We start from the raw sequence: 25,280 nt of genomic DNA on the forward strand, positions 1-25,280 counted from the left end.
CTGTAGTAAGCACCTGCAGAGTTTTTATTTGCAACTTAATCTATGTTTTTTCAAATCTGATTCTGCTACACCACTTTTGTGTGCTTTTTCAAAAGCTCTAGGGTTTAATATACATAGTCCTTCTAAAAAGTAAAGAAAAATCAGTATTAGAAAGCAGCATCAAGACATGCATTAAGAACAACACACTAACTGACTGATTCTCTGACTGCTTTTTGGATAAACTTCTGTTTTCTGTTAACAGTCAGATCCTAGAAGGCATGCCTATTTTTCTTGCAGCAGACCATGACAAGCAGTTCACCATCAATATTAAACATAATCAAGCTCTAATGACTTTTTGGGTGAAATCCAATCAAGCTGCACACAAATTTAACTAAAGAAGTCTAGCAAAACAAAGCAACAATATAATACTTCAATAATTAGCTGGTGCGGTTATTTGGAGAAGCTGCTTTTAAACACATGGTATTGCCAAATACCAGCATTTTTACAGAAGCCCTGAAATACGGGAATTAATCTGGGAGTAATTTTCATTACATGAAAAAACAATGGTTTTCAAAGTTTCCAACTATCATGGATGCACAGAAAACAAAAAAAATTACTACACTCAATCTATAGGGTGGTTAAAAAAGCACAAAACACTTGTGATATATCTCAATGGTATTTTGAGCTGGAAGGAAAGCTAGCAAGCTCAGAAGCTTGCAATAAATCTGAAATACAGCCTGGGTTCTTGGCTTTCTGTTTTCATCCGTTTGACTGAAAAGCATCAGCACCCTGGGGGTGTTTAAGGAAAGGCTGGATGTGGTACTCAGGGACATGGGTTAGTGGGCAATGTTGGTGGGAGGGGGACAGTTGGATCAGATGATCCTGGAGGTCTTTTCCAAGCTTAATGATTCTCTGACTCCCTCTGATGTTGCCTGATCATTCCATTCTGCCGAAATTACATGGCATGTAAAAACGCTGCTCTCCCATGGAGAAGCTGAAGATTTTCTACAACAGAGTGAGAAGAACCACAGAAGACTGCATCTGAATAAACAACATCTCTGGGTAAACGGAACAGCACAGCGTGATCATTGGGTTCTTCCTTCCTTCTGCAAGCGCACTGTGAAGTCCTCCCCGTGAGGGTATCACAGCTAAGCAGATACTGCTGTTGATGTCAGAGTCAGGCTCCTGGAGAGTTTTGGCGAGGAAAACATGCAAATGTTCCCACTGAAATGCGTGGTGCATAATCAGTCACACCCAGCAGGCCTCGCAGACGAGCAACAAACTCCCTAACCAGAAGACTGCCCAGAGCTACATTTCCTGAGACGCCAGGCAAGAAAATCATTCCGGGATGAAAACGCAGCGCTGCCTATGCTGTTTCCTTATAACGATGGTCAGAAAACATGGCTGCAATTTCTTTTGCCCCAGTTTTCTGTGGCTATTGTAAAAGTGCATAGAGAGGCAATGGGGAAAAGAATTCCTCGAGACACTTCATTTACATTATTTCGATTATATCGCACATTTTTCCATTAAATTGTGAACTAATTAGCAATAAAGTATAGGCACACGAATAAAAATTAATTCTGTAGTAAGAGCAACTGTTTTTAAAAAAGAAAGAGATAGGAAAATCCAATATATTACTGTCATCCTAAATGACACTGCTCAGTAACAGTGAACCAGAAGGCACAGGAACTAGAGGCTTTTACTGCTCAATACCTATTTCCTCACTATAGGAAGTACTTGAGCAGATGAGGTTTAGCTTTGGCTTTTCCTTTAAGAGAGCAAACAACATAGAAAAGTTGGACATTTGGAAAGTTCTGGTTTCTTTCTTTTTTTTTGTTGGACATACACTACAGGAGGACTGGGGAAATGGTAATGATATGGCAAGGAGGTAATACAAACTTCACAATATTTACAGATTTTCTAGCAGAAGGTTACCAAAAATGAAATTACTAAAACACTCCCACCCAGCAGAGGGATAGGAGTGATGCCTGCCCACTTTCTTCTTTGATCCTCTAATCCTTCTGGATGTTTCAAGTTACTCCTTTCTGCGACACCAGAAACGACAGCCTTTCTAAGTAATACATAAAGGTTGTGAAGACTTTCCGGATATAGCTGTTCGAAACACATCTGTCTAAAAAGGAGTTTTAGCCCCATTACCACTTCCAGACATTTAGCCTTACATTTTACTCAAAAAAAGGAAATTTCATCCCTTGCTGTCCATCTCTGCGAGGCACAAGCTTGCTCCCCACGCCATGACTCCCGTGCTCACAACTGCGCTATCAGCAGCCCAGGCTCTTTCTCGCCTGCCTTGCCGACGTGCTTTGGGAGTAAGTGTGGATTGTGGTAAGCAACCGATGAAAATAAAAATGAGTGAAAAGACTCTGTTAATTTGTACAGCGCAGCCTACTGGGGACATCATCTTTGATTGCATCTGACCTCTGCAGATGGAGCTGCCCAAAACACCAGCAGACCTGTGCTTGCTTCTGCCTACAATGCAACGCTATTATTCCCTCCGTGACACCACTCTCTTTTTAGTAAATGTCCTTTCACTACTCAGATCCTAGGGATCTGTTCTGTGTTTGATCACTGACGTTTGAACAGTAAGCCAATCTAAAGCATATTTTCCTCTACTGTGTAGATAAAATCTCAATTCTCAGAGATAATCGCAGTTTACAGTTGAGTTTTCAGACTGCTTTCTCCAAGACTCCAGTCCTGTAGACACTAAAACTACTGATTAAATTTAAACTTGGAAAGGAAAAGCAAGGAATTCAAATTTCCTTATATTAAACAAATCATTTACTCAAGCTGAACAGTTTCATTTGCACTCATCTGAGTTTCAGAAGTAGGAAAGCTATATAACTTGTTTTATTTTTGTTCAAAATGAGCAAATGAAGAGATCTGAAAAGGGAAAGACTTAATGCTGTTTATCTCATATTTCATTTTTGCATTCCCAAACATAAAAAAAAACTTTTTTTTTTCCAGAAAAAAACCTCCCAATCTCCTATTTGAATTCAGCAGACACTTCCAATACAGCACATACTATTGAGAGAGACTGCAAGTTCTACAGTTATAATGCAAGATGAAATAAATACTGTAAACACTAAACTTCAAAATAATCGATTTGTATTTCAGTATTAAAATTCTCGGGTATGTAGCAAAATACCGATGCCAGATCTGCTACATTTATCCCAATGCTAGGCCTTTAAAGACCTGCCCTCCGAAGCACCCCAACCATGCCAGGAATGCTATGGTTATGACACCCCCCTCCCCGACACATCCAGGGCGTCCTTCCAAACGCAACAGAAAAACCTAAACCCACACCTTCCACCCTCCAGGAAAGTACATAACTGCTGGGCTGTTAATTACTACAGATCTATCCCTTCTCTGCAGATTTCATTGAAAAACAGAATTCTAGTGTCCACGTTTTCCACTGGATTCCTGTTTTCCCACACACGCACATGACACGGCCACCAGACCGTCCCTTCTCTACACTTCCATCTACAATTTCAGCACACCTTAGTATGAAGCACCTGAGATGTCAGGGAGTGCGATAAAATATTTTCACATCCTTAAAATGTTGGAGTCTGTAAGCAATAATTAAAGCACTGCAGCACCAGTGCAGCTGAATGTCTGAGAAGCAGTATTTATTATGCCAATATTTTCTGAGCTGTTGGCGATTGTGGATACAGTGGTTCACGAGGATTTTCATTCATATTCATTGGCATCCTTAAGAACAGATGAGATGGGATGGACTTTGTTTCATTTAGTAGTCAAAATGAAGGATATTTATGCATGTTACTCGCTCTTTTGCAGACCCTTTTCCAGAGCATTCATACACTCCTGTTAATGAGGATTCTGCAGTACGATAAACTTCTGTCTCAAAATCACTTTAGTAAAACTTAACTTTACCCTTTACTTTGGCATTTGAAGTAAAGTAGATAACCTCCTCAGCTCAATCAAGGTTTTAAAACAAACATCAAACTTCATTTCCATGGCATTTTTCTACTTCAAAGCACGAGCTGAGTTTGTTCCAAAGAGCAAATGGAAACTGAAGATCACATGGAGTTGGACTAGATGATCTTCAGAGGTCTCTTCCAACCTCGGCCATTCTGTGATTCATCTCAAATTCTCCCACAGGTTTGTAAACATCATCTGATTAACACAAGATGTCCAGCCAACCCTGCCAGGGGGCGAACGGAGGAGGAATTGACCTGGGGGAATGAGCAGCTGCATCAGCGCAGTCCTAAAGAGAAGACTGGAGAGGCTTAGAAAGAGGCAGGAGAACTTCAAATGCCTGCCCTTACACGCCTCTATATTCCAGAGAATACGGCTTTTCAAACTGTGTTGAAGAGGAAGAGAGACTTGGTATTCCCTTCATTACAACAACAAATATTTCATAAGTTCCCCAAGCAAAGGTTTTTAGAGCTCTTCCTGTTGATTTTAGACAGACGGGCCAACAAGTCACCTCCAATTCTAAGGGAGAATTAAATTTGTCTTCCCAACCATGGCACAAGCGACCAAGACACTTATCATACTCTTGAATTTAGACTCTAGGTTTGTTTTCTATTTCCTTTTCTAAATCTTCTAATAAGGCACCTTGACCTGCGTGTCTGAAAACATGCAAAAAATTTCTCATAGGTACGTAAAACCATTTATCTGTTCACAACAAAGTACAAGAACAATTCATAAGACACCTTCACAAATGAACACATTTCCTATCATCTTATTACCCTATGTTCAAAACTAGTGGCATAATTAGTTCTAATGAGGTATTAAAGACATTTATTCATTCTCTTTTCCACCCTGTTGGGGAAGAAATCTCCGTAGCTCAGAAGAAGGATGACTTGACCGCTCTGGATTATCTGCATGAAGTTAAACAAAAAGGCTCTTAAAGCCTGTACCTTCATTTCTTGAATTGTAAAATGGAAATGCTAACATATACTCTGAGAAGAAAGTTGGACCAGGTGACTTCCTGCAGTCCCCTCCCAGCCTGAATTTTCTGATGATCCTATTTACTATGAGACACGTAGGCATGAATGAAAAGGGCAGTCAGCCATTACAAGGCTGATTACAGGTGAAGTAAATATTGTAAAATTGTTGACTTTTTAATGTATAGCTTTTTACTAGGTATTTGTTGGAAAAAAAAAATCCTATCAAAATGCTTGTGAACTTTGTGGTTTTCACAACTGTCATCTATGAGAGCCAGAGAAAAATGATGATCCTGTTCTGGATGACATGGCAAAACCAGATGCTTTATGTTGGCTTTTAGAAAGCAAACAACCCAAAAAACAACAAAACATACAGTTTGACTACTAAATTTTTAAGTGACATCATAGAAAATAAACATGGAAGAAATTTCACTGAACATTTTGTGCAAGTGAATTTTCCAGGCAGTTAAAAAATATATATCTCTTGCAGATAGACTGATGCCAACATGTAATCACAAACAATAAAAAGTCTCCCGTGCATTTGTCATCTTGCAAGACAGAACACCCAATTTGTTGTCAGTTTTTCACCACCGTTACATGAGAATCTGTAGCATTACTGGATGTTTCCTTTACACTCATTTTCAGCACTTGTCTAGAGGAATCATTCCCCTTCTCTCTGAAAACAGAGAACCCCTTCCCCCAAAGTTCAAGGTTCTAGGCTATTTTCTAGCCCCTTCTCTTTAAATCATCAGCTAGTATGCAATTCTCAGTTTCCCCTTCTCTTACTATTATTCTACTTAAATGTCAGAAGGAAATAAAAATACATAAATAGATCTTGAATTTCTTGCTGTGATATATGTCATGTCTTAAAGAACAAATATTTTTTTTCCTCAAAATATTTCCCTATAAATAGCTTATAATTAAAAGTGTAACTGCCCAGATGATAGTGCTGAAGTCACAAAAAAAATATGTGCATTTACAATAGTTCCTCAAGGAATAAGAAATTAAAAAGCAATACCAAAATCCCCCAATCCCTATTCTGTACAAATTCGATTTCTCTATGCCACTTTTTTCTATTAATTCATTTCATAGACCACATCATGACCCAGCTCTATCGCTATAGAAGAATGTAACAGAAAATAACATACTACATCCTCACTATCCCGAATAAGGCACCGCACATTCCCATGAGTATAAGGTGGCTGTAGGTATGAAAAAATAAAATAACATTGCCAGAAGCTGATTCTAAGTCTCATTTAGAAGATTACTTATCAGGCGCTGCTGAAGCTGGGTCAACAACCTCCTCCTGTTAAGGCACGTCCTCTTCTGGGGGTACTTCAGTTGCAGCACATGATAAAAGCAAAACCATTGCAAAAGCAATACAAAGTCCTACATTGCAGACAGTCTCAGCTCCCACTACTACCGTAAAACTTCCACCACATCTTTCAAGGAGAGGAGTTGTGATCAACTTTGGACTACTTGTACATGAATACTACTAACCTTAATAGTTCATAGTACCACTTGTCAAACTTGCCTTCAATATCCCAGCAGGAAAAAAAAATAAACAAAACCCAACTTTCCCTACCTTGCTGGAGGCACATCAATATTTGAAGAAACAACCTTGCGCTTCTGTTCAAGAAGACAAACAGAACGAGTGTTTTCCTTTTCATACTCATGAACTCTGCTCAGTTTTTTGGTCTCTGCTGTTTTTAAATCTTCCTCCTTTGTGGTGAACAGGAGAAACTGTTGGTCTGGCAGTTTTTGACTGATGTCACTTTTCACATCCTCCTGTTGAAATGCAGGGAAGGTCATTTCACGCTTGATGCTGGCTGCCTGCAAAATTAAAAGCAATTATTAAATTTTCCTCTAATTCTCCTAAAAAGTAGGGGGCGAAAAGCCCAATACCCACAGGCATTTACTTCTAATTAGCTCTCTGAATCATAGTATACCATTTCTTTGTCCTTCATAAATTCTGAAACTGCTGTTAATTTCTCAACGGTGTTGAAGACAGTCCAAGAAAATAAGCAGTACTTGGCCGTTTCGTAAAGCAATCAGTTACCTCTTAATGCTAAATAGAATTTAAATGAATTTAAGTAATGTAAACCACAGTACGTACAACTGACATTTACTGTATGTTCCTTTGTGTTGTGTATCTATCCAAAAGAAATCCTTGCCACCCTCCTCTTAAAATCCTAGTAAAGACAACAGAATTTATACAGATGGCTTTCTAAAAGGCAACCAAGCAATGAAGAAGCTTCCGACAGCCACGTATGGGATTCTTTTAACAGCTATTTTGTAAATGAGGATTTCTCCATGAGCAGAGAGGTAAGTTGTCACGACCCAAGTCATCTGCTGGGCAGCACAGAGCAGCAGGCGATGCCGGCAGGACCTCCATGAGGAGCCAGCCAGCTCCGCCACCAAGGAGCATGGACACACAAAGGAGTGGCCTCGGCTCCTGCAGCTGCTTCACATAAGCAAAACGGATGTCTTAATCAAGTCATTCTTTCTTGCCAGCAAGTAAACCGAAGTCTGGGATGTACAATTTCCCCTGAAACACCACTCCCCAGCCAGCCATGCTCCTCAGCTCCACAGGGCAGGCCGTCCTGCGGGCCCTTACAGCCCACTGCTCCATGCTGGGTGAACACCTTCAGCCTGCTAACATCCTCACACCCATATGAACACATGTGGACAAGACAGGGCTAACCAGAAGTATCTGATCATGTATTATTTCTAGGTGTCTGTGCTTTTAGTATCAGGAGCGTCAACCACCTTCTTGCTGGAAGCCCCAGGGTAGGCCCCGAAGGCCAACAGCCCCCGGCAGAAGACAGCCAGCAGAAATGCCTGGCTTGAACAGACGCACTTCCACAGCACATGAACTGCCCCAGAGAAATCCAGACGTCTCCTCGGACCCACAAACTGGATTTTTAGACACCTGTAAACTATCGCTGAGCTTTACAGTGGAGAAATCCAGAATACGCTACCATCAGATACCAACAGCTTGAATAAGCAGAAATCCTTTCCTGTGTAAACTCTGTCACCTTACTCCTTTTCATTGTGTTCAACAAAAATACTGCAGATGTAATGAATATTGACATCTATACATAAATAAGATATATTCTTCTCCCCACAAATCTATTTATAACTTGCAGACCTTAGCAGGTATAAAATGGTGCAAGCTATTGTAAGTTCATAGGAAAGACAATCTTGTCAAGGTAATTTTGCTTTGTTATGCAAAGCATATGTCACCATTAACACGTAAATACTTAGGACTGATGATTTAATGTCTCTCATTCTCATGTTTCCATGGAAGGGCTTTTGGCAGTTGCTTCAAGAACAAAGCTGGAATTGTTGCTTTATGAATGTAAATAGTAGAAAGAATTAGTCATTTTACACTTCTTCACACACAAACAGATGACACATTACCAAGAAAATTTGCCTGGAAGACAAAACAGTCAGCATGTGATCACACAAAATTACGCGAAGACATAAACAATATAAATTTAATTATGATTTGATTATTTTCAGAAAACTTAGATTAAAAACAAGTCCTTTTCTGAGGATTTTAACAGATGCTGAGGTGCCTTCCATTTGCATCAAAGTTAACTTAGAAGTGATCACTAAAGAAAAATATTGCTCGAGAACACCCAGGTTCCACTATCCAGCCTCTAGACATTATACAAAGCCAAATGAAGGTATGTATAAAAACGTGAATCCCACTGTCTTCCACGGCACAGGCAGACTCCCCTCTTACCTACCCTCCAATTCCAGACTGAACACACTACTCATCAGGATTTTTTTTTATCCAATAAATTCATGATTTCATTAAAGGATTTTTTTTTCAACATACGGAACTATTACATTTTATTCCTTGTCAGCAATATACTGTCACACATTTGTAAGTTTACTTTACAGACCTAGTGATCACAAAAGACTGCAGACTTGCAGACTCAGACTAATTTAACGGTTGGACAAATAAAGTCTAAAGCAAAAAAGCAGAATACTTGTACTGTGATACCAGATTGTCATCTATATATATTATATATATATATATATATGAAAATTATTCATATGCAGTTCAAATATATTCAATAATGGTTTGTTTTTCAAATGTCAATATGCTGAAATAAATACCCAGACCTATCCAAGCATGTGAAAGTGAAAAAATGACAAAAACCACACAGGCAAATATTCCGAAGGTTGCAGAGCTGCTGCCAAACAGTTCAGGTCCACTGGTTAGATGACCAGAAATGGCAGAAGACCAAAACTATTGCTTATTCTGTTTTCAACAGCTACTTGAAAAAAAATGATTAACATCTTTTTAAACATCCCCTTGACAGTGATTTCAGATAAAGAATATTTTCTGCTTTAAAAACAGGTGGTGATGACAGAAAGACGAGACTTTAACTCGGTAGCCACTGTCTGGTAACTCTCTCCTGCCCTGCAGACAGGTTTTTGTCTTTAATTCATCCAGGTCTACAAGAAACACTTCCACTTGAGACACTGCCTACATGGTACCTGACCTTTTTACAGAAATCCAACCACATACATAAGCAGACGCAAATGTGGGAGCATCAAGTGCCACTAGTAATTTGACTGATCAAGTTCCTCACTTTTTGGTAAATCCATTGGTTAACCATTGGGACTTCTCTGCCCTCAAGTTCTGCTTCGCAATTATTCACAGTTCTGAGATACCATTGTCAATTTTTAATGCATCTTTGCAGATAAGTTAACTATTCTGATATATCTTACCAGAAACATTTTTTCCATGGATCCCTCATAGCCTTTTAAGCATTTCAAGGCTTTTGGTGGTTCTGTAAAGCCACAACACATTTTAGCAAAAACCTGATGGAAGGTCTAGCGCAAGCAGCTACAGCCTCACTGTCAGCTGTACACTAACACGCTTATATCAACTTATTCCAGCTTACTTCTGATACTTTGCACTTCTCTCTCCTTAGCTGCAAAGCAGTTGTTAAACCACATGATTATGTTGTTTGCTAATGGTTTGGCTTTCTTGTCATCATACCTTAGTACTTGCCACCTTATTGCCTCCGGTATCAATGGCTGATAAGAACTTGCAGAGTTTTTCCATACACACAACTAATTATCACTCATACAAGCCATTTTATGCTAGGGTAACTGCTTTTCTATGTAATTCATTGCATATTTTTGCCCTCAAGACATCAGTAACCTTCAGCTTGCTTTCAGCTAAGTGCTTTGCAACCTGCCCTCGGGCAACTGACATTGCTTCGAAGCTCAGGTACAAAAACACGAGTTGGAAGCAATCTGCAAATTTTAATCTAACCTTGTCTCTATCTGCAGTTACCATCACCTCCCTCTGACAACTTCCCTCCTGCACTGGTTGGGCACGTGAAACTGTTGATAGGCATGGAAATGACAGCTCAATGTTACCTGTATGTAGCCTCCTCCCTGCAGCTCCACTCTGGCACTTGCAAGTGCTTGGGTCCCGCTTTTTCACTCTTCTTGCTGTTTTGCAACAAGTGCTGGCCCTCCCACTCCTTCTCCTTGAGTTTTCAACATCAAACAGCGCGAACATTTCCACAGACTTCTTCTGAGACATGAAGCAGGCCACAGAGCCTCCTCCCCTCATTCGGTCTGCAATTCTCCCCCTCTCCGAGGTCAGCAGATCAGGATTGTGGCAGCTGTGCTCCAGCAAACTGGAGGCAGGTGCTGCTGCAGCTAGACAGTTTGGTGATCTTCCCATGAAAACTGAAAGTAGCTTTTTTTGCTTTAGTCTCTGAGCTGAAACTTTGCTAAATGCAAAGCGGAAAGAGTTTTAGTTTCTGTTACGAAGTCGCCAAGACAGTTTTGGTTGAGGTTTTTATTTTTAGTTTAAAATTCTTTCTTGGTTTGTTATTATTTTTAGCTAAAGTAGTTTAATATTCCATATTACAGCTAAAAGATTACCAGGACTAGCACTAGAAAAAGGAGACCCATCTTTTATTTACAATCAAACTGAGTGACTTCATTTTGGCAGACTATACACGTCACCTCAAGTACAACCCCACGGGGCTTTTAGCATCTTCCCTCACTTTTGGCCCATTGCTGCTTAAAAACTGAAGTTAGTTAATTTCAGATAGTTTACGAGCACTTACCAGGCATTTAGATGCCTGCTTTTCCTATACAGAGCAAAGAATTCATCTCCCAAGAATATTAGAATTTACCTGTATGTGATGCAAATGTATAGAAAAGCCCCTGTAAATGTTAAAACTGACTCCCACGTATGTTCTCTCAACCCCCCTATTTCTTGTTCGGTACCTGTCAAATCAGGTGGACTCATCAGGAGCACAGACCTTATTTTTAACAGGCTTTGTAATGGTCTACAAAGACATGGTAACAGGAAAACAATCAGAAGAGCTGCCATGCCCCACAAGGCACACACTTTGCTGTCAGCTGTACAAACACCTCAGGGGCTCATTCACCAGCGAGGAGCCAGGCATCACAACGCGATGGGATGGTGCAAGAAGAGCACAGCCGCCAGCACTGAGCACCGCTCATCTGAGTTGGAAATGAGGAGCCATTTCTTCTCAGAAAGAGCAGTCAGGCATTGGAACGGGTTGCCCAGGGAGGTGGTGGAGTCACCGTCCCTGGGGGTGTTCAAGAAAAGGCTGGACGTGGTGCTTATGGACATGGTTTAGTGGGTGACATTGGTGGTAGGGGGATGGTTGGACCAGATGATCTTGGAGGTCTTTTCCAACCCTAATGATTCTATGATCCAACCTTTGTGAAGCTGTGCTGATTAATGCCAGCTGAAGCTGTGGCCACACGCGTGGGCTGCCAAGCAGTCACCCAGCAAACAGAAGCTCACCAGCTAACTCCCATTTGTCCTCACATGTCTGCTGGGACTCTAGAAGCACTAAGATGTACAAGCAGGTCCCCTCTCTGCACAGTTCAAATCCCAGAGGCCTGGGTAAATTAAATAATCTTGCTACTATGGCCTATTTGTGCCATTATGTTTTTTTTGATTCTTTTTTGTTGCCAAACAGATAAAAGAGCTCATTTTACTAAAAGTAGCTCTAAAAACATTAAAAAATATATTTTATGAGGGTGGAGAGTAAATAAAAGTTGACTGCATCCAAAACTCCCTACAAAAAACGCCAGTGGGAATATGCTTTGGGAAACTAGCATCTAAAAAAAAAAAAAAAAACCACCAATACCTTATCTTAATATTCCTGATGCCATTGCCACGCTTCCATTTTTATACAGACTTCCTTTTCTCCCTCAACCCATAAAGTCATACTTCCAGTATTTCAACTACAGGTCACCATAATTGGATTCCGCCCCAGTGTCACCTCATTCCAAAACAAGATCCCTAATAAAACACCCCGGCTGCTTTCCAGGTTAGGAAGGATTTCATTTAAAACAAAACAAAACAAAACACACACCAACACACCAACAGTCACACTGCTCCCATTCTGGATAAGTTTCCATGGCTGACAGATAAATATTTTAACTTAATTGTGAGCACTTGGCTTATGTACAGTATCAACACTACATAGCTGTTAAAGAGGGCACAGTTCAAGATGAGGATTTTGGATTTCTGTCTGATTTATTATGCAATTATCTGGTCTAATTCATCAACCATCCCCCCCCCCCCCCCCCCCACCCCCCCCCCCCCCCCCCCCCCCCCCCCCCCCCCCCCCCCCCCCCCCCCCCCCCCCCCCCCCCCCCCCCCCCCCCCCCCACCTTGTGATTACTGGTAAAAACACTAATAGCCACAAGATGGCTTAGTACCATCCCACCTGCCACACAACTCTGTTGTATTTCACAGGTAATTTTTCCATTCTGACTTGGTGACCACCTCTTCTACTTTCTGAAATAAATGCAAAGATGATATGTGTTAGGGACTGCCAACCTCCACCTGGCAAGAAACCACAAGTCACTGGGGTTTTTTTGTTTGTTTTTTTTTAAACAAGGCTTTACCATTTTTGATCTACCACTGAACAAATATGCAGTTCAAGGGCAGAGAGGAAGGAGGAATTAATGTATTTCAGCCTAGCAATACTAATAGAAAGTGCTAATGCATACATAATAATAATAATGAAATGAATATATTCAACATGATATACATTCAGCCAAAGTAAGAGATCAGTTCTTGTTTTTTTTTTCAAGCCTATTTTCAGGCACAGCCTGAACAGCCGGCTATGTTCCATAGACAGTGATAAGCCTATCCATTTTTCTGTGAAAGAAAGAGATCAGAAGTAGAGTTCACAGCAAAACAGAATAAGCAGCAATGAGAAACACTGAACTTATTACCAAGATAACATCATACAAGTAAAAAATATTTAAATTAAATCCCCAGAAGGACAAAGGCTTTGGTTTATTCTTACTATTTCATACACTATTTGCAGTTGGAGTCCCTTTAGCAGTGTTCTTTCTGTAAGCAGGATCTCATTTCTGTCATCCCCAAACTGCCTTCTCACCGGAAGGAAAGAACACATTGTACAAACTGAATTTCTATTTCACCAGAAATCTCTATTCATACAGGAATACAAAGAGATAAGACAGTTTCTTGTAATGATGCTTGGAAATAATTCAGCCTTGAATTTCAATGTGTTATTACATTTTGGAGTATACTTTGCATTTAATTACTTGCTTCACCAGCTATTGCTCATTACACATAAACCTTGTCAATCTAATCACTCTAAGCATTTGTAAACTGTTTCTCTCTAACAATACCTAAGATAATGCATTTTAAGGTCACTCTACGTGTTCTCTCCAATATATCAGTGTGACCGTAGTATTCGTTTTCAACCTGGGTAGGATGAAGTCTGTATCTTCATCACTTGACTGAATATACAAAGTGTCCAGAGAATGTATTTTCTAAATATTAAAATGTGAATCTAAACATTTATGTTGTATGGATACACAATATGGCGCTGCCAGCAAGAACTGGAGTCAGCAAGAAGTTTCTATCCCTTCACTCTTAAGTGCTGACATGACATTATCTGGCTAAATTTAACTTACCTGCAGGAAGTGTAGACACTTACCAGCACATATCCACATGCACACAAGTGCATACCCACATTCAAAATCCAACACTCATCCAGGTACCTACCATGTCCCATATAGAATAACCATCGATTTGTGACATCTGAAATTCAGCATAACTGACACAGGAAGCATAAGCAGTATTAAAATTGGACAGAGATATGTTAATAAGATCACAGGGAGGGACAGAATCATAGAATGGCCTGGGTTGGAAGGGACCTCAAAGACCATCCAGTTCCAACCCCCCTGCCATAGGCAGGGACACCACCCACTAGATCAGGTTGCCCAGGGTCTCATCCAACCTGATCTTGAACAACCACTAATCCACGGCCCTTCCCATACATCATTTTCAGATCTAAAAATAAATAATTCAGAGACATTACAGCCTTTTGTGCCTCTACTACAGGAACAAAGGGACAAAGTCATGAAAGAGGTTTGGCAGTTTCCTCTTCCATTCTAAATGCAGCCATAAATTTCTTACAGAAAAGTACACACGACATCACTTCTAAGATAGTCAGACACCAATTAATAACAATCACCAAATATTAATACCAACTATCGAATGCGTGCATCTTCACAATTTGGTTGCAATGTTTAAATTTGAAACAAACAAACAAACAAACAAAAAACCCTCAGTGCTTGGTATTTTGGATGTTCTACAAACATATGTGGATTACTAGGGTCAATTGCACCAAGGCTCTTTCCAGCCTGGACCTCTCTGGAAGACAACCACCACACACAGAAGTCCTTGGCAGGATCTCAGCAGAGGCCCTTGAGCCCCATCTTCCTTTTCTTAAACAAAACAAGGAGAAGCACTTTGCCTCTAGACACGTAAAATTAAGAAGCTGCTTTGGAAAGCCTTACGCAGAAGGAAAGCAGAGGACTGTATCTGCCAAACAGGCTCATTTTTCACTCAGCAATCCTGTTACTGCACGTTAAGCTTTGCTAAGCCCGCTCACCGTCAAACACTCGGGTTTCCACCGGACACAAATTAAAAAGGGCTTGGTTGGCCCAGAATGGGAAGCCATAATTGCTTTCCCAATTACTGGTTTCCCAAATGGCGAGTTTAAAATTAACTAAGCCAATTATCACGTTTCCCCAAGGTGGCATACGTGCCTGGCTCTGCGAGTCGGAGGTCCCTGCGAGACACTACATGCTTTCTGCCCCCGGATACCGAACGGGAGAGGGGCTGACAACGTGCCACCGGGCTGGTCACGGAGCAGGAAAGGACAGAAGAGTAGGGTACACTGGGTCTGTCCGTCCATCCCTGGGAAAGCTTGAAAAAACAGGAGCTAAAAATGAGTGTGTTAACACGGCAGCAGACAAATTCATTAAACTACAAGTTTTTTCTCTCTCATTTCTGTTACGGGGCTAGCTGTAATGGCAAGCTGTAATTAATGAGTGCCATCAAATCAGGTGTTCCTATTGCAATGGCTGAAGGTTTGAAACCTCACACCAAGGTATTTTCTGTGAACATCTGTGAACGTTCTGTGAAAGCTATTTTTCCTGTGAACATCTATTTCCCCTGAAACGATGATTTTTTTCTACTGTAGCAGATGTAAAGAGGGTCTTAGAAGCTAACAGAGAAGTATCTGGTGTCTTTGCTGACCCTGATTTTGGTTCTGTCTACATTAAGAAGTTGGATGCAACAGCTTTATATCTAAGTAGTTTAACAGAGCCTTAGTTGTGGACTCTTTAAGGATAGAAATATCCATCTAGCCTGTATTTGTCATATTACATGCGTAAATAAAATATCTCAATTAAGGAATCTACATTAATGTTTTATCTCCTTGATTTCAACTCTTTCAAGACCACTGCTGAAGGTGTATGAGAAGCTCTGCTTCTCTTTCCATTTTCCAGTGGTTTGGGACAAGTAAGAAAGTGGTTCAAAGCAGGATGGAGAAATACCATCGCTTCTTCGATAACCTCGTTCAGGATTAAGCAAGCAGAGCTCCCAAAATCAAAGCATCTGAGAGGCAGTGGGGAACCTTCCACACTTAGCAGAAAGATTTTGGGAAAGCTGCCTCACTGGCTCCTCAGTAAGGAACACCGGCCTGGTTCATCTGCATCTGAAAGCTCATCTCTCCATGGACTGAGATGGAGGGTGAGTGTGAGTGAGAGGACAGATTAGCCTCGTTTGCAAGATCACTTGCAAATAAAGTACAGAGAGGTGTAAATCTTCTAAGGTTAGAAGCGATTGCCTCAGTTTGGAAGCAGCCAGCCAAGATGAGAGAATGGAGACTGCAGATCCCTTGAAAGGGCGTGAAAATTTAATCCATTTGCCTAAGCATCTTTAGGGAAAAAAGGGGGCTTTTTTTCTTAATTATTATGATTATTTAAGATGGGATTTCAGGTGTATCCAATTTCTGAATGAAACAGACACTGGACAAAAGCTTCAAGGGTCAGTGCTGATCCCTGGAGCTTAGAGCCTGGTGGAGATACTACAACACCAGTACTATGCACATGCTCTTGTCTCCTCTAGCTCAGCTCCAGCCAGGAAGCAGAAAGCCTGGTCCTCCAGTGGAGACTAACACATAAGGAGCACTGCCACCAGTTTACAGGTTCTCCCAAAGCTATGTTTGGCTCCAGACAAAAACATTGCCAGTTTTCCTGCTGAGTGGGACAGGCGCCAACAGAGGAGTTTATTTTGGGGCCTGACTACGCAGAGAAGCGGTATCACAGAGTTTCATCTCATTATCCCTGGAAGCAAGGGAACAGCACTAGTCGAAACACGCAGAGGCAAAAAGTGACCCTCGCTTCCTCAGCCACTCTAGAAACCAGCCCCTGGCAAACCAGATGGACGCAACAACATGTCTCATGCAAGAAGAGCCTTCACCAAGAGCCTGAAGAACAACCAAGCCCCAAGTCCTGCACGTAGCCCGCCCAGTCAGGTGGGTGCTGTCCTCAAAGGCAGAAGGCTCGCTCCCTTCTCTCTCTTTCCTTTTCCTCCTTCATGCCCTATCTGTGATGCCCCATCTTTCCCTCACAACATCAAGATGCTTGGCAAGCCGTTGCCTGAGCCACTGTCCCCACCAGAAGCCTACAGGCTCTTCGCTGCACTCGTTTCCCTCTGTTTCGGTGAGTTACGACAGCCCACCAAAGCACGTGCCAAGGCCACCAGTGCATCGCTGGGAGGAAGGAACGAAGGAAAGATGGGAAGGGGACACTTTACCCCTTGCCGTGCTGATGAAACCTATCAGCTCGCCACATCTCCTCAAGCATCACCTGGTTTTACCTGGCTTTTTGGTCAGCAGGGCCCAAGCGCTGCTGCTCCCACCGAGGGCACAGGGGGAAGAGGAAGGCCTGCAGAACAAGCCACTCTCCTCCTGCCCTGATAAAGGAAGGACACCTGCCTACAACACCACTGGCCATGAATTTTGAAGCAAAAGCTTGCTCTAAACCCTTGGCAACCACGATTTCACCTTAATACCTTTCCTGCTTTTTCTACACAGCTCTGTACCACCTCCCACAGCCCTGTGAACCAAGAGCCCCTGAGGAACCACCACTCACCCAGACAGTACGAGCAACAGGATCTGCACCATGGTGCTCTCTTTAGAAGTGTTTTACAGTAGTAAAAAAGTTGTTTCAGATTTTTGCCTCATGCAGTACTTACGTTAGTCACAATTACATGAAAAAGAGACTTGTTAAGAAATAGGGGGTCAAAAATTTTCAATTCAAAGACAGTTCTTCTGGCCATTTCAAATGCATAGGCATGGATGTACAAAAGATCACATTGGCCCAAACATTTATCTCACCAAATTCACAAAGTCTAACTTCTATAGAGATATCACACAAGTTGTTCTCTATGTCAGAATGACGGAGGCATTAGCCACTTCCACTGAAGCAGAAAATTTTCTAAGTAACCATCCAATCTTGAAACCGCTCGTCGTAATTGCAATGTCTATCTAAAGTTCAAGTAACCTTTTTCCACTGCATTAAAAAACACCTTCAAGACAGTAAAATGATGAGCTATGTAATTTCTCACTTCCGTATCTAATCACTGAGGCGTTTTACCTTCTCTGGTTCTGTGTCCAGTGATGGTAGCTGCCTCCTGTAGTCTGAAGCAATGAGTAGGACTGCTGCAGAAAGGCTTTTAGACCAGTGAATGCACACCTGTGGTTAGGTAATTGGGCTGAAAAGCCAAATCTGCTTAAACTAAAGGCATTTTTCCATCAACTTCAGCTGGGTCAGGATTTTACGGAAGTTCGACTCTTTATCTTTTGTGAAATCAATAATAAAAGATCTGTATTTTTTTCCAAAGTTCAAGCAACAGAAGCTGTTCAGTTTCCTGTCTTCATTAGTTTTGTTGTCAAACAACAAATACCACCCACACATGTACTTCTTAATACAATGAGGCGAACGTCACCGCGGCCCTCATTTCAGATTGGAAAGTCTGGCGAGTCTCCAGAGCGGTGAAAGTGAGCGGCTCGCAGGCTGCTGGCTGGGGTGGGTGGCACGGGGCTCCCACATAGCCAGCACTGCTCCACAATGCCTAAGCTGAATACCCCACAAGTATAATGCCCGTTTTTTGTTCACTTTGTACTTCCTGTTCGCTTTTTACAAATAAACAAAAACACTAATTACAGTTTCTCTCTTCGCCTACCATCCTTCTGTACTCTTTTGGCTGACCTCGAGCAATAGGAATGGCCAAGCTGCTCGCTATTTTTAGGAATAAATTCTTCAATAAATCACTTGAAAGTATTACAAATACTCAAGGGTAATGATGGGAAAGCCAATGGGCACTCTTACTCTGAGAAAAAATAAATAAACCCATCATTGCTCAATCTGCAGCAGTATTTACAGAGTGGACACCAGCCAGGACCAGCATGCTCTCGACTGCCCGAGCAGCAAAACCCCACCTTGATACGGCCAGGTGGCATGGTTTGGGACATGGGTTTATTGTCGCGGTCCCTTCAGATCTCTACAGTGCTCTCGGGGGATAGAGTTCCTGCTCGAACAGTGGGGAGCACACAGAGGAGGGTCCAAAGGTGAGCCACGGGACCATCGGGCTTCTCAGTAGCCTGGGGTCAGGAGCAAGGCTGGGCATTGTGGGGATGGGAAAGGCACGGGTGGTCTCTGCCTCCGTGCTTCTCGCAGGGTGCATCACACGGATCGATGGCTGGACCGTGAAAAGCACTTTTCCAGTGTGGAGCTTTCAGAGGCAAAAGGACAGAGCAGCACACACCTACCCTCTGGTACAGACCACGTACGAATGGCAGCTACCAGATCGCTCTGAGCCGAGCTCAGCCGGCATGAAACCAGTCCAGCAAGCAGGGAGCAAAACTGCTAGCAGCTCCGCTACATCCTTAGTCTCACATAATTACAGTTTTCTAATACAGCTCCTTTTAAGGCCAGAGTAGTTATCCTTGGTCCGTGTCCAACAAACAACAAGAAAATAAACCGCATCAAAAATCGCCAGCAAATTACTCCCATTCATTCTTTATTATGGGAGATTCAGGAAAAAAAAAATCTTACAATCTCACCACCCCCATCTCCGCCCCCACTAAGCCATACTATGTACAAATTTTTTTTTTTTTTAATTTTTAATAAGGAAGAAAAAAAATCCCAAGTTTACTTGGGCAGTTTCCAGACCAACTTCACTCGCCAGGTTTCCACTCGACGTCGATAACTGAACGGAGTTGGAAAGATAAAAATGACGTTTACTTTCTTGCAAAACCATGGCTAAGCTGCTGCTGTGAATAACTGTATATTGTCTTAACTTACTGGGCTGCCATTGTCTATCAGCATCCATTTGCTCTCCCTCGTGTTACACTTCAGCTTCACAGGAGCAGGTAGAGCAGGACTATGCTTGCTGTGGGTCCGCACACAGCCCAGCGTAACAGGGTCCTGCTCCCAGACCACAACACGAGGTCTATGTTATAGAGACACTTCTAAAAATACTCATAGCTATTATCATTACTAGTCTGAGAGAGAACTTTTCAGTTTACCCTTAGTATGCAAGTTCCTAAAGTGTTCTTGCTAACTCTCCACCACGAAGCAAATCTGGTATTTGCTGAATTTTGCATTTTGCAAATTGCCAGTTAAAATATATTTGTAAGGACATATGAAAGCTAAATTAAATAGCACTTTACTAATCATAAAAAAATTAAGTTTGTTTTGCCTGAGGTGAGACTATAATCCATTCCAATAGTAAATCTGAAATTTGATTTAAAGGATGACAACGAATTAATACCTGGCTTTAGAAAGAACGCAGAGAAAAGGAGCTAAGAAGTCAACCAAGTGAAACAAAGCAACAAAATTAGAGGCAACTAATTGCTTCCAGACAAAGTCTGAAGATTCTTCTACGTTCCATGTATTGCATGTACGTCTCTATCAAGAAGAACAAAAAAGCATGACCAAAAGTGTACTTTTTACTGGATTAATCTAGTTTGCTACCAACAGCTGCCACCCGCACTTAGACCCTTTAACAGCGCCTTGTCTGTGCCCTGTACTTTGCACTTGCTGCAATTTCCATGTCGCGAGGTGGGACAAACTGAGGGCACCTCTGTGTGCAAGAAGTGAAATCCTGGTTATCCAGCATGGGTTTTCATACGCCTGTAGGGTCACATTCTGGGAGCTGAGTGTTTGGGGAAACAACTACATCTGAAGTAAATTCATCCTCCTGAAGTACAGAAGTACTCACACACAAGCCCAACGCCTAGAATGAATAATTTTGCGGGTGCTTATGGCAAGGCAAAGGGTACAGCCCATGGAAACACTGCTGAAGGAGCAGGAGCAGCCCCACGGCAGGCTGGGTTCAAAATGTCCCGTTTCCATAGTTTGAACCTGGGCACAGAACATGGGCTGGAGATGAAGCAGCAGCTCTGGTGGGCTAAGCAGAAGCCACTAAGCCCTTTACCATTTCAACAGCAGAGAAAATACGGTGACACGATGGCAAGTTATCACAAGCCCGTGTTTGTTACCAGCCCAAATCCTCAGTCCCAGCGCTCCGGTGGTTGCAGCGCTGAGGCTTGCAGCGGGGCTGGCTGGGGGCTGACAGCCCCCATCCACCACTTCCTCTCGTATCGCCAAAAAGAGCAGTTTCCACAGTGTGAAGCAGGCTCAGGAGAGCACAGATGCGGCTGTTCATGGTGTCCGAACCAACCCAGGCACACTGCTTTGGGGTCTCTACACAGCACGCGGCATCCCAGAAGCATGCGGAGCACAGCGGAGGGGGGCTGCTTACCGAAGGATATCAGACCACCACTTTTCCAACTCAAGCTTGGAAAAACAAAAACTTGTGAAACTGACATGTGCGTACAAAATAAAACACCCTCCCCACGCACACGTACTGATTTCGCAGATTTTAATGCAGCGGGAGTGTCAGCAGGAAGCATTCCGCTGGGATTCAGAGAAACTCCATACAAAAGATGAAATAAACAGGACTGCAAATTAATCCACGCTACAAGACAAAGCATTGCGGATTATGCTATTTTTCTTTCTCGTCTAATTTCAAATGGCTATAAATCTGGATGCAGCCAAAGCAGGAACTGTGGGTTGCACCAGGAGAGTTTCACACGCAAAAGGAGTCGGTACGACCAGCGCCTCAGCGTTACTTGTTCTTCCAGTACATATGAACGAGCACATCTGACGATATCAGAAATACCAGTAGCTCTGAGCAAGGCTTTACAGGCACCAAAGGTTTCCCCAGCTGTCCTGGCACTACCCACCAGCTACGTGCAGCATCAGGTCGGAACAGCAGGGGAAAGGGAGAGGGGAAAAAATGAGTGCTCTTCAGCGTCCAGCCTCTGCCTCTCGCATAACGGTGTGGCCACAGCAGCAAAAGGAAGCAATCTCTCCCTCTCCCTCTCCCTCTCTCATATTTATTCTCTCTTTCCAAGACCTTCGAAATCGGAGAAGTGAGATTTGTCTTTGGAAAGTACTTCCTATCTCTCTCCACACTTTAGAGTGGTGGTCAGGAACTGACCGCCATGGTGCAACCACACAGGGGACTTCTTTCCACTGGAGAAAACACCGCTGTGACACCTGGTGGCGTGGGTGCCGTTCGTTCTGACTCCTGGACCAAATTCTCAGGCTCCTTCAAAAATACCAATTCCTTTGCAGACTCTTTGACACATTCATCTACCTATCACAGGCGCTCCACAGAGGTGACTTTGTGAAGAGCCAGTGATATCTCTAGACTCAAAATGCCATTCCACCAAGGGGAGCAGAAGTCAGGTGTACACCCATGTTGTTTGTACCTATGCCACACATGCAAACTTTGCATGCTTCTATTTAATTGCATTATACGAGAAGAGCATACTGCAAGAACAGCACCCAAACAACCTTGCTTTCGACTCTGATTAAATTCTAAAGTTCTTTGGGATGTCTCCTGTTCTGGAGGGTACTGGACACCGTGACAATCCCTGTCCCACCTCCACAGCGGATCCCCATCCAGCTCACTCAGCTCCTGGGGGTGGAAATGTTCATGACCCCATGCCAGCTCTCCATCTGCCTGGAATCCAGTTTGACTCACCGCGGGCACACCGTGCCAGGCCTATTATCCTCTTGCAGTTCTGCGGTCAGTCCCCTGCATTCATTTCACGCCTGCTTTTCCTACTTAGTCTCTTCCTTTAAACCTGCCTGAAAGAACCCTTAGATTGAGCTTTATGCACTCCTACACTATCAACCCCTAAAGAAATGTACAAAAAGCAAACAGTTTAATTTCTTTAAATTATTAAATTGCAATATTTTTCCAAGTGTATAGTACTTAAAAGTGTAAGCGCTGAAAGCAAAAACGGAGCGGGTCACGACGGTTAGAAATATCCTTGCAGATGCAGTAAATACCTGGACCTACTTACTGAACCACAGTGCTGCGGAGGAGTTGAGGGTTTATTAGACATAACACACGCTGCTCCTGTGACCTGATCTATGAGGCAGATTTACTTTCCAGGGGTGAAACCACCTGCAGGTGTGATGTTCTCATATGCACACATAGCCTTAAGTAAATGAAATAACAGCCACCTCAACTTGTACACTGTAACAGACCTACACTGATGGTGTGCTGAGGGCCGATGAAGAGAATGGCACCCCCAGGCAGCCCTCGTGCGGGCTGTCACCAGGTTGTACGCCCACTGTTTCGGCCTGCCAGGCTGACCAGAGGCCCTTTGCCCTCACTGCAGGGGCTGCCTCCATCCAAACCTCTGCTAACGCCCAGCACCCAAGTGCTTGGTGCCATGGGGTGCTGTGGCAGCATGGCCCGGCCACCCGGACCATGACCACGCGTCAGACAGCGTGTTTGGCAGCCGAGCACACCGGGCGGCGGCACGGAGAGCCTGGTGGCCGAACTGGGCTGGGCTTGCCTTGGCACTGCCGCATCGAACTTGACAAAGCAACACGGGGACAGCTCGTGTTGCTGCCGCTTTCCCTCTCTGGTTTTCTTTCTCCCTGCGGACACAGGGCGCACTCCGAAGGTAACGTGGCACTGCTCCTCATCTCCTGTTCAGCAAGAGTCATCACAGGGATTTCAAACAAACAAACAACACAACCAACAGCTCCAGAGGGACACCACTCAAACTCTCAGGCATGTTATTCTCCTCACTCGCCGCTTACCCACCACGTGAACGCCCACACAGCGGCGTGGGTCACCCCACGAGAGCACCGCTGACAGAAACCCGCAGGGCAGCACGGTGCCACCTGAGCACCGCAGGACCCCGGCACCCGGCACCCGCTGCGGGGCCGGACCCGCTCGGGCTGGGACCCCCGGGGCTGGGACCCCCCGGGCCCCGCCGCCCGCTCCGGAGCCAGCCCGGCGCCGCCCTCCCGCTGCCGGCCGCTTTGTCCGGGACTTGTTGAGCTCGGGCTCCCCGCGCCGGGCAGGGGCCGGGCCGGGCCGGGCCGTGCCGAGCCGCTCCCGCCGCAGCCCGGGGCCACCCGGCCCGGCCCGCCCCAGAGCCCCGCCGCCGCCCGGGACGCACCTTGGGGCCGGCCCGGAGCGGGCCCTTGCCGCGGGGGGGGCTCCCCAAAGCGCCGCCGCCGCCTTCCTCGTCCTCCTCTTCCTCGTCCACCTCCACCACCACCACCGCGTCCTCGTCCTCGTCCTCCTCCTCCACCGCCGCGGCCGAGCCCTCCCGCCGGGCCGGCCTCCAGCCGCTCTCGGGCTTGGGGGCCGGGCCCCGTCCGCCGGCCCGGAGGAGCTCAGCCGCCGGCTGCCCATGCTGGAGCGCTTGGCCAGGCGCCGCGCCTGCATGCTGCCTCCGCCCGGCCCGGCCCGGCTCGGCTCGGCTCGGCTCGGCACGGCCCCGCTCCGCGGCAGCGCCGAGCCCAAGGGGCGGCGGCGGCGGCGGCGCTCACCGGGGGGCGGCGGCGGCGGCGGCTGGGGGCGGCGGGCGCGCCGCGGCCATGGGGGGGCCCGGTGCCGGTGCCGGAGCGCGGCCGCCCCGCCGCTCGCCCACCTGCTCCCGCCGCCCTCCCTCCCTCCTCCGGCCTCCCCGCCGCCCGGCACGGGCCGAACGCCGCCGCCCACCTGCTCCGCGCCGGGCCCGGCCGCGGCGAGGGCGAGGCCGAGGCCGAGGGGTGCGGCACCGGCACCGCCGCCCCCCTCCAGCGGCCGCCGGGGCTCCGAAAGGCCGGGGCCGGGCCCGCCGGAGGAGGCCTCCCCGCCGCGCCTCCCCGGGGGGTCGGGCCTGGGCGGGGGGGGGGGGGGGATAGCCGCGGTTGTTGCAAAAACAGCGGGAAGGGAAAAAATACAACTTTTGGGGAAAAAGAAAAAAAACAGGCTTTTTTTTCCCTTTTTTTTTTTTTTTTTTCTTCTCTAAGATGAAAAGCTTGCTGAGGAGAAACCAACCGGGATGGCCAGCAAAATCACTTCTACTTACCTTTAAATGACAGTACTTTTGCACTTTAATCTTTAAACTACCTTTCTGAAAGTTCTTAAAATTCTATTAATTTGTTTCAAAACCGAGAGCTTTAAGTTTCCCCCCACCATTTACATTTCCTATAGCTTTCCATACAGTTATTAAAACCTCCTAACATTAATTTAGTCACCCTTAGGCTTGTTACGTTTTTTTTAACCATCTCTCTCAAAATAAGTTTTGAGTCTTCGCTTACATGTCACTTCTGAGCCACATATATATTCTTTTCCATTTACAGACAAACCTCAGTAACTCCATTTCCAGAGGTTAGTACCTGTCCCCCCGCCACGTTCAGTTTTAGCGAAATGCTAATGTGCAAAATGTACCCGTAATGTGTCAGCGTGGAACCGAGCTTCACCTCTAAGGCAGGCTGTCACTGTCAAAAGTAATGATTTTTACTCATTTTGGAATACAACATGCGGTGCTTGCCATGCAGGAAATTACAGGTAATACAGTAACCGTTCTTAAAGAAATAATGAAGTTACTTTTCAGGTCTAACTAGGGAAGGTGT

General features: G+C 44.4%; 1 protein-coding gene across 2 annotated transcripts in view; it reads right to left on the reverse strand.

Annotated features, from left to right (window-relative positions):
• The window catches only part of ZNF704 (zinc finger protein 704), an 87,662-nt gene extending 63,146 nt beyond the window's left edge, over positions 1–24,516 (reverse strand). Inside the window, exons 1-2 of one of the 2 annotated variants that reach the window (XM_040546150.1) lie at positions 24,382–24,516; positions 6,493–6,740 (exon numbers count right to left, since the gene is read on the reverse strand). In XM_040546150.1, coding sequence (XP_040402084.1) covers positions 6,493–6,719 — 227 coding nt within the window. In that variant the 5' untranslated portion in view covers positions 6,720–6,740; positions 24,382–24,516. Of the gene's footprint in view, positions 1–6,492; positions 6,741–23,833; positions 24,176–24,381 lie in introns of those variants that run through there. The other variant, XM_040546149.1, reaches the window with a different exon arrangement.
• Positions 24,517–25,280: the final 764 nt, after the last annotated feature.

This window comes from Cygnus olor, chromosome 2 (assembly GCF_009769625.2).
Source record: "Cygnus olor isolate bCygOlo1 chromosome 2, bCygOlo1.pri.v2, whole genome shotgun sequence".
Classification (NCBI taxonomy): domain Eukaryota; kingdom Metazoa; phylum Chordata; class Aves; order Anseriformes; family Anatidae; genus Cygnus; species Cygnus olor.